General features: G+C 40.9%; 1 protein-coding gene across 1 annotated transcript in view; it reads left to right on the forward strand.

Annotated features, from left to right (window-relative positions):
- The window catches only part of LOC307263544 (protein kinase C beta type-like), an 82,519-nt gene extending 74,206 nt beyond the window's left edge, over positions 1–8,313 (forward strand). Inside the window, exons 16-17 of the mRNA XM_080044709.1 lie at positions 1,586–1,726; positions 5,177–8,313. Coding sequence (XP_079900835.1) covers positions 1,586–1,726; positions 5,177–5,353 — 318 coding nt within the window. The 3' untranslated portion in view covers positions 5,354–8,313. The remainder of the gene's footprint in view (positions 1–1,585; positions 1,727–5,176) is intronic.
- The last annotated feature ends 2,187 nt before the right edge of the window (positions 8,314–10,500 follow it).

Genomic DNA, 10,500 nt, shown 5'->3' on the forward strand with positions numbered 1-10,500 from the left:
TGAAGAAATAATAATAACAGTCAAATGAGGTTTATTTCTGAGCAGAGAGGGATGAAAGGTAGAATCATGGACCTAAATACTAAGGCAAAGAGACAGAAATGAATGAGATGAAACTTTAATGAAGCCGGAGGGGAAATATGGGGCAGAACAATGTTGAGTGTGGATCAGATACAGACCTGTCTTTTGGTTTAGTATTATACCTACATTTTATCGTATGTAAATGAGACCAGAAATTGCACACGTCATTCAAATGTAATAAGTAGAGACATTTTTACCTACTAACTGTTAACTAATCATCATTATTTTGTGATATCCTTGCAAGCTAGTTTTGTGTTCACATTTGGTCGAACAGAGCTAGTATATGTGTTCAGAAACGGTGCTATGAAAAAGATTACTAAGCAGCTCATTTCAATTCCTAGCCACACTAGCAGCGTGGCACTTTTGATAGCAATGTCTATTGGTCGGTCCACCGCTTTGGTCTGTACTGAAAAAACTTAAAGGTGCTGTGTTTAAAGGGAATTGGAGTTTTTCAGAACAGAATTGGTAGAAATGGATATATTTCATTTTTCATTTCATTTTGTCTTTATTTATCCTCGAAAGTTCAATTGAGGGGTAACCCTCATTTACAATGATGTCGAGCAAAATTACAACACACAAACAAACACAATGCAAATATACAACGAGCTGACAAAGAGACAAAAACTATTAAAACATTCCGATCAAATGAGTGAAGCAGAACATTGTCTAACCAAAACAATTACAGATGGAGTGGGGCTGATTCAAAATAATATGTTTTAAATGTGTTAACGGATATGAGGGTATCTATTTTAATTTGATACTGCAAGTTGTTCATATGAATAAAATATTATAATATTCACAAGTATGTTTTAATTATCCCCTCAGCTGTACTTTGTGTGGCAAATCTTATCATGGTAAACTAATATTGTTGATGTGGTATGTTAGCATTCCCATTGTGAGCATGTTAGCGTGCTAATTTAAGTGTGCATAAGTACAGCCTCACAGAGCTGCTGACACAGCTGCACACTTGGTTTCGTTACAGCAGGCTATTAGTAGCTATTAGTAATTATTACGGTTTGCAAGTAGGACAGATAAATATTATTTTCTAGAACAGGATGGAAGGAGGCCATGGTGAAGGAAAGATGTTCTAAAAAAGAAAGAAAGTAAGGAGGCAGTGACTGAAAGGAATTTAGAAAGTAAAGGAAGAGGTTTTGATTGGAATTAAAAAGAAAACTGCAATGGCAATCAGCAAAGGGGATTAAACATGAAGCCACAGGTGAAAATGTACGAAGAACATGTTCAGTGTGAGGCAGGAGTGGTTACACTGTCTTTTTGTTTTCTCTATCTTTTGTGCGGACCCCAGGAAGAGTAGTTGTTACTACGGTAATAACTACTGGGGATCCTAAAATAAATTACAAAATAAAAAGAAGACTCAAAGTATTGACATACAGTAAATTCTCTTTCTGTCTGTCTGTCTGTCTGTCTGTCTGTCTGTCTGTCTGTCTGTCTGTCTGTCTGTCTGTCTGTCTGTCTGTCTGTCTGTCTGTCTGTCGGTCTGTCTGCCCAGCTGATGACCAAGCATCCAGCCAAGCGACTGGGCTGTGGTGCGGAGGGGGGCAGAGACATCCGGGATCACAACTTCTTCCGCTACATGGACTGGGAGAAACTGGAGAACAAGGAGGTGCAGCCGCCATTCAAACCCAAAGCTGTAAGTCTGAACCCAACTTGATCCCCCAAATGAGGAAAAAATGCTATTCACATGAGTGACGCAAGAGGGGGGCAAGGGGGTCTAATTTAGTCACCTTAGTTGCTGAATTCCTGGTTAAGACGTCTGCTTTGAACAACGTTTCGGTGTGGTTGTGGAACACATTTAGCTCTTCCGACTCCTGTCCCCTTTTCTGTTTTCTGTGACCTAACTCATCTTTTCATTTCCAATGTTTCTGAGTGTTTCGTCTCTCTCTCCCCCTACTCTGTATGGGACAAGGTGCACAACCGGTAAGTCAGGGAATAATGCTGATGAATGTGTGGGGATCATAAAAACACCAGCCATGTTTTAATGGTGACTTGGAAGAAGATGACGCACCGTGATGAATGTGGTTTTGAAAGGATTTCTGGACCAGATTTAAAATTCACATTTGCTGGGCTTGTTTGGACCGTATAATTAAACCCCAGTTTGATGCAGTCGCACTCGGCATGACCTGAAACACAGGGTCCCGCAAAAGTGACCTCAAACAACCGCTTGTTTGTGTTTTTCTTGGCTGCTCCCTGTTTTTTTTTTCCACGACAAGATTAGTTTGATCACAACTCGAATCAGAATGATGTCATCTCATACAAAGATACACACACACAGTCACACACACTCAGCCTTAGGCCTGACTGCTGCTCTAGAGTTTTTCTCAGTTGAGCTTTTTATGCAGCTGTCCTGGCCCTCTGGGGTTGTGTGTGTGTGTGTGTGTGTGTGAATGTGTGTGTGTGTGTGTGTTTTAAGCTGTGTGTGTGTGTGCACGTGCGTGTATATAATATCCATTTTCTGTGCATGTGTGCGTGACTGTTCGTTTGTGTGTTTTAAGCTGTGTGTGTGTGTGTGTGTGTGTGTGTGTGTGAGAGAGAGTGTGTGTGTGAGAATATCCATTTTTTGCATGTGTGGTGTGTTGGAGGTCACCATTTGGACCTGGCTGTGTTGTTTCTGCCGCGGCCTCTTATTTGACTACTAACATATGTTGTCTGATCTCTTCCTCTCTCTTCTCTGCGTTTGATCTCGTCTTTGCGACATCTCTTGTCCTTAACCTCTCTGTGCTGTCGTTTCCTATCCTTCTCTCTCTCTCTCCGTCTTCTTCTTCCTTCCGAGAATAATGAAGGTTCTGGCGTTTTGAAGAACCCATTGTCTTTACCCTGCATACAAACTTTAGAGTTCAGTTTATCCTCTGAAGGTGGTGCTTTCTTTGATCTTCTTTGGTGATTACCCTCCAACTGTTTTTTTCTTCAGAGTTGTATGTGCCTCTGTTTGTGTGATTGTTTATGAAGGGGTGTTGGCTGCTTTCAGAATCCATATCCCCGGTTAATGTGGCAGCCTCACTTTGGTCAGAAGTTATCTTCCTAAATGTTTGTGATTGTGGTCTGCTTGTGCTTTCACCTTTGAAGAGTCTGTTTGATGGTTGGTCAGGTGAGCTTCTGAATGTGGGATCGGCCGACTACTCGGTTTATTGATTCATCCAATGGATATACAATGGCTGGCCAAGGCCATCATCTTGGACTTGAGCTATTGTCTTGATTTATCATTGTTCATCCGTCTGTCCATTTAGCAATCTGTCAATCCATTTGTCCATCCTTCAACTTAAGACTCCATCCATCCATCCATCTATTCACTGTTTACCTGCTGCCATGCATCACCCCATCTGTCCTTTCAGAAATACACTTTTATTTGTCCTTCTCTCTGTGTGTTCACAGTTTTTATCATGTTTGTTTCTGTTTATTTGCATGCTCTGGGTCTCCGTCTCAAATGAAACCTGTCCTGAAGTGCACTACTGTTAAGAACGACCCCACAACAGCAATTATTTAAAAGCATAAAATCAAAGTTCTTAAATCTTACAAAAACCTCAGTTTGCTTGTGTCATGTACAAGGCTCATAGTTTAGCCCACATGACATTTCTGACATTTAAAACATAAATTATTTCAGTATGATATGGTAGATGCTTATCACATCAGCTAGCAATTCTTGGCAAAGGTGTTGCGTACCGATACATCTTAACTCTGGGGTTAATTTCCCTGTGCGGCAAAATTCTTTGCAATCTGGTTCCGGGAAAAACAGGTTAAAACAAATGCAAGTAATTAACCGCAAATGCTATTTGACCCCGGTGCATTCCTCATTTTCACATATTTCCCCAAACTCTAAACAGTCCGGCTTAATTTCATTTGGTTTTCCCGAGTCAGAAGGATTTAATGAGTTTGTAGTTTTCCTCTGGGTAATGTTGTCAGAGGACACTGAATCCTTGTTGTGTTAATTAAGCTCAGCGAAGTGATGGAGGGGCGAAAAAAAGAAAGAAGGAATAGCTTGGACCCAAAGTCCCCCGTGAGGGATACTGTCGGGAAAATATAGTTTTCAATTTAATAACTTGTTTTATGTACTTAGGTGGACGCACATCTCACGGGTATATAAGCACTTTCTTGGTCTCCCATTGGTCAGAACGAGGGTACGAAGTAGACTTAAGATGATTTTATTCTGTCATGTACTTTCTCTTTAAGTGTATAAAAGTGACGAGCCAAAATTTGATCTTCTCTATTTTATAGCAAGTGTAGATGTCCTTTTCAATTAGTGGATGTACCACTTCAATATGATTCCCATCTAATCGTCATATACGGAATATATCTCCTAAAGTCAGTGAAGTGTTCTCTCAAACTGTGTAGCTTCTAAGCAAATAGCTGAAGAGGTTTTGAGTAATTCCCCGTGCTCTTTTGCATACTAGCTGATTGTCTGATATGGTTTATCACATCTCGGCAGGTCTCCACAGCTGCAGCTTATAATTAACCCACAATTACACCGCACTCATCCCACAGCGTTGAGCCTTTTCTTACACCGCTGCTATTTAGAAATTCCAATTAAATCCAAGTATTACACATAAAGATTCTAGATGAAAAAAATAAATGTGGGCTATTTACTTATTGTCACACAGCGGGACATTACCAAAAATAAGTTAATGCATCACACTTGCACGGCCTCCAGTCCAATGTAGTAGTTGTGCTCTTGCCACGGGGACATTTGAGATTTCACGAGTGACCTTGTTCTTTTTTATTAAAAAACTGAAGTTGAATATGCTTTGGATATTTGAAAAAGGAAACATACACCTGAGGGCGTGCTTGATTTATCCTCTCTCTTGGGAGTGGTTTATTTTTGTATTCACTTTGAAGGTAACACCAAATTACGAAAGGCTACACATGGAGAGTTGAAATCAAGCACACCCCCATGTACTGGCACCTCCTTGTTCTCATATTTGAAACCATGCATGTTCAAGTGATGTCATCTCACACCCTGGTTCAACCCACCATTTCCCGTTCTTTTGTTTTCCTCTCCCCCCCAACCCCAATCCATCCATCCCCACTCCTACACTCCCCCAACCCCCCCTTGTGCTCCATCCCTCCCCATCCCTTCCCCACCCAACAGTGCGGAAAGGATGCAGAGAACTTTGACCGCTTTTTCACTCGCCACCCGCCTGTGCTGACCCCTCCCGATGAGGAAGTGATTCAAAACCTGGACCAGGACGAGTTCCAAGGCTTCTCCTTTATCAACCCAGAGTTCCCGGGGAGTCTTGATACCGCCCCTGCCGCCGAGCAGGGATGATTACAGCGCATTGCACGGACACATGGATGCACACTTGCACACACACACACACACACACACAAACAGATACATACATTATTATACCCAGTATTAACCCTGTCTTCCCCAAAAGAACACACAAGAAGCCAGGACTTAAACTGACACACAATTGAACACATATAAACATATTTGTTGTTCACACTGCTTGCTGCAACCCTGGATGCATGTGTTGGTCCAAATGCATGTACAGTAGTGCTCGTTACAAAAACAAGATTCAGATGGACAAATGTTGCATTTGGTGATGATTTTCAACCCGTGTTGCGCACAGTGTAAACAAAGTGTTCATAAGAAGGAGAATTACAAATGAATAGTGATCTGTAAAATCCCTACATTGAAATTGAAGGACAAAATGGTTGATGAATAATTATAGTTCTACATTACAAGACAAAAGCAGTATTCTTAACAACCTAAGACACACAAAATTGAAGATTCCCCCAGCACACACAAATACACAGTCATTCACATGTAACATATCGTCAGCATTCCATTATCTAACTCTTTTTATTTTTGGGTGGAAATTGTGATTTTACTTTTTCTTTTAGTCAATCCTCTGCTATTTTGGCGCATTCTGAGTCCGGCCTGTAATTCTGGTGTGCTTCTTATTCAATGTATAATATCAATAGTGTCTGTATCTTTATCTTAGCTCAAACTGGAATGCTTCACATTCATGTGCATGAGTTTCTATATCAATAATATCCCTGGACTTTATCTCCCAGCAGCGTTTTAATATATTAAATGGATAAAGTACCTAATGAGACAGTGGAAGATCAGATTTGTGCCACAAATGTTAGATTTGCATCTCCAAGCATCAGGCAGGTGATTGTAAAATGCTGTTGGGAAATGTAGTCTTTATCTAGGCTTTGAGTCGGTTAGATAGATAGATGATACCACTTAATATACTCTGATTCTCTTTTATCTAGTATTTAGGCGATGGAAGAGACTAGCGGTTAGTTTCTTTGTGTTTTACAAAAGCATGATACTGATACTTGTGCGTTAGTTTACAGCGCATGTGTGTGTGTGCGCATGTGTGTTTTATATGTGTGCGAATGAGTACTGTGCATGAAAACGCACATTTGCGTTTTATTTAATTGTATGTGTGTCCATACCTGCCTTCCCAGCACATTCTCTTTGTCATATCAAAACAGTATTGCTATAGTCTATTTTACCTCCAAATGGCAGCTCCATTGGTGGCAGAAGAGATACAACGGAGGTAGAGAAGAACATTTGTTTCCCTGTAGGAAGGCATGATAATTACATTGATAAAATCAGATTAGCAAATAATGCGTAGTTTTACTAAATGTCAATAAAGGAGACAATTAGTGCTTTTGTAGAAGTCTTCACATTAGTTAGTGTAATCTTTAACCTTGTGTTTTAATCAGCAATGTCCAGTGTGGTAGTTCCTGGAAAGCAACACTTGAGGACCAGTTTTTTTGACAAAGGATTGGAGAAAAGATATTTCAGGCTCCACTGACTGTGATAGGTGATTTTCAAATTGCTATGTGCTTGCAAAATAAGGATCTCCTTCCTAACTACAGCAGCAGCAAATGTGGTCCTAGGTTAAAGCTAGGCCTCCTAAAGCAGGAAATTAGGAGTGTGTGTGTGCAGCTGACGTTGTGTAGAAGTTGCTGAAGTGCTTCATCATATCACAGTCCTCTTCATGAAGAAGTCGGTGTTTATCAGAAGTCGTTGCATCAAGATGTAAGCCAAGAAGAAAAACGCTGCAGTATCATGCAGTTTATTCACTTTAACAAATGGTTATCTGTTACTAGGGTCTCTCACTGTGTTAACTGTTGATACAAAAAATTATCATGGCACCAGTAACTGATGTATCAGAAAATCTATATCAAGGACGTGACTGGAAGGATCAATTGTGTCCATCGGGATCAGTAGCAAATAAGAATATGAATTGAATTTTCTCAGCTATTGTCTGATAGCTACCGATAGAGATACTTGTGTGTGTTATTATCCCATGGCAAAAAGTGAAACATTTGCCATACTGGGTGAATAATCTGCAGTTACAGAGATCATTTTTGCAGGACACTAGCTATTTGGACTTATCCCTGACTAGTGCGGTAGGAGGTAAAGGGTTTTGCAAATAGCTGGAAAGCCACACACTGTATTTTCTTTTAGTTGCCTCACTACTGGTCTGATTGATTTACACACAGCCTCTCACATTGAACTTCAATTAAATGTGTGTTGGAGGCTTTATAGGTGGCTTTGAGACCAGTTACCTGAAGTAATTTTGCAATTTGACTGGGTCGCTGATTTAGGGAAAGTCATGACTAACATCTGGATGAGGTTTTTCTTGTACATTATCTCTAGCCTTGGTTTTTCATTTCTGATGAGTTAAGCACAGAAGAGAAGCCTTGATGCTTTCAAAATGTGTCCACGGTTTTGATTCTTAAAAAATGATTGCATCTGTTTCGTTTGTATGACTTTACGACGTAAAGCTAACTTTGTGTCCATTATCTGTGTCATATACCTCCATTGTCATTCTATCCTTTATCACAGCAGCAAACAACTATATATACTTATACATGAACACAAATATAACTGTGTCAAATGTTTATATACACATATAATTGTACACCATGTGAGCAGTATTGCAAAGAACAGAGGGGAGGAGAAGTGTTACCCCAGGATTTGTGTCTTTGTTTTGTCCGATTCCTTCTTGTGGAAGTAGAAGCAAAATTAACTCTGCATGAAAAAAATGCTTTTCTTTTTACTAGTAAGGATTTATTTACATTTAACCCTATGAAGACAATTCATGTTTTTTTTTCATGTGCTTCAAAAGTGTGATCCAAGCTACTGTTGTGTGCGCTATGTGTAAAAAAATAATGGAATATATTTAGAGAAAGAAAAAATGCTTTTCCCAATACTTTCCATGTGCCAAATTTTTTTTTTGTTTTTGTTTTCCAAGAAAAACAGGCATACCTAAAATAAATGATTTAAAAGAAGTGTTAGGGGGATGTTTGTTGTTTTTATATGATGTTCATTTTGATGCGCTTAAAGCCACTACGAGTAACATGGCACGTTGGCGGCTCCTTTGGACAAAAGCGGTAGTATTTTTACGACGCCAGCTGTCGTGAAGCTGTTTTCTAGCTCGTGCCAGGCGTGCGAGATTCAAATGATCAGGAAGTAATATAGTGCATGTCCGTGTGTTGAAAGTGTGAGGGCACCGGACTCTTTTCGGCTCCGTGAGAGTGGTTAGTGACACAGCATCAACTAATGCCAGTCAGTGCTACACACACCTGATTGCAATGAGTTGATGCAGTGTCACCTCTCACGGAGCTGAAAAATTATGTGTCCTCACAGAAAGCGAATGAACGAGAGACGGCAGTTAGTATGGATCACGATGAGGTAATGTGTTTATGTTGTAAATAACTTTCAGATGAATAATGGTCATCTGATGATGCTGGTGAGGCAAAGTAAACTTTGTTTTAGTAGGCTACCGCTCATTCATTTAGGAGTCTAGTTCGCTCGGTTCGCTCCCGTGAAATTGTGTATACATTGCTAGGCAACGCCCTCCCGCCCGCCTATCTCTCCCTTTTAGCTTTTCTTCATTGCATTTTCTTTTTTTCTTTGATGGTTCAGCCCAGTTATCAGTCATTATGACGACAAACAACTGTCTCAAACAAGGCTCCCGCTCCCCTTCCCTCACCAGGAGGGATAGGCTTCTCAAATCGCGTTGCAGCGCCACACTGAAATCTGCAACCAATACGGATATGTGACCATAGAGCATGCACGCGTGAACCGAAAATCGGACTGGGTGTGCGACCAGACCAAATACAGTAATACAAACTATATAAAAACGTCTTTCTTTGCACTGATGGTCTCGTTTGCTGTTAAAGGTCATTTATGATTATGTGAGGAAACATGAGGCTGTTTAAAGGATATTTAAATGTTACTCGGAGCTGCTTTAAGAAAAACAAAAGTGGCTTTGGTAGGGAGTGAAGCAAAAAAAGGAGGCAAGAACAAATGATGGCGATTGCGGGTGATGGACAGGGAGGTTTTGAGCAAATTGGAGAGCGAGAGAGAGAGAGAGCGAGAGAGAAAGGGGAGATGGATGAAAGAGAAGAAGCAATTCCACTATGAAGGATAGGCGAGGAGAGAGAGAGGAAGAGGTAGTGAGAAGGGACGGTGGAGATGGAGGGAGGGAGGGAACGAGGAAGCAAAGCAAGGGGCTCTGTGAAGCGAGGCAGGCGGCTACGACAGGCTGTGCATATTTCATGGCTGCCACTTATCATAAGAGCCTTTCCCTGATGGGGGAGCGTAGGTCTGATGACTTCAAGGAAATAACATGCAGAACACGGCCTACATACACACAGCCCTGCTGAGCCACTCAACCGCTTCACGCCGCATCTAAAGCTGCTCCCAATCCACTGTAGTGGAGCTGCTGCTGCATCTGCTCTTAGCTGCGCATTTACTTTCAAAAGGGGCTTCTGTATCTTGCACCATTTACTGTCCATAGTACAATATATTGTGTAAGGGGTTTGGACACTAACTAGATGCAGTGGTTCTGAAGCATGTCGGAGCAGTGGTGGTACAATGTGATGATAAACGTATACAACACACCAATTCGCAAATCCTTGGATGGGAAGACAAAAATATGCTAGTGAGGCTAAACTGTAAACAAGTTAAAGGTGCTGTAAGCGGAATGGTTCTTTTAGCTAACTTCCTGTCAGTTACTGCAGTTAATAGTCCCCTCGCTCGTCCCTACGTCACCACATTAATGCACTGCGGTCTTCAAGCAGCCAGTTATCTAGCATCATCTCAGATCCATAAGTGTGAAAACATGATAAAAACCATCAAAACAGACATTGGGAAGGATTTTTACCTGCTCCTGCATAAACATTCACCCATCTGTCGCTCTGGCGTGCACTGGCAGTGAGACCATGAGTGAGACGGGTGTCGGTTTGTAGCGTTCTCTCTTGTGATTGGATTACAATTTTGGGATCCTCCAATAAGTTTATTTGCCGTTTACATGCAGAGCAGCTGACTGAGAGATCGGCTTTATGAAACGCGCACATTATGTAAGTGATCACTGTATGAATAAAGAGCGATTTAACACTTACACTCAACAAAAATATAAACGCAACACTTTTGTT

The sequence above is a fragment of the Ammodytes marinus genome (genome assembly GCF_949987685.1).
Source record: "Ammodytes marinus genome assembly, chromosome: 16".
Lineage (NCBI taxonomy): Eukaryota > Metazoa > Chordata > Actinopteri > Uranoscopiformes > Ammodytidae > Ammodytes > Ammodytes marinus.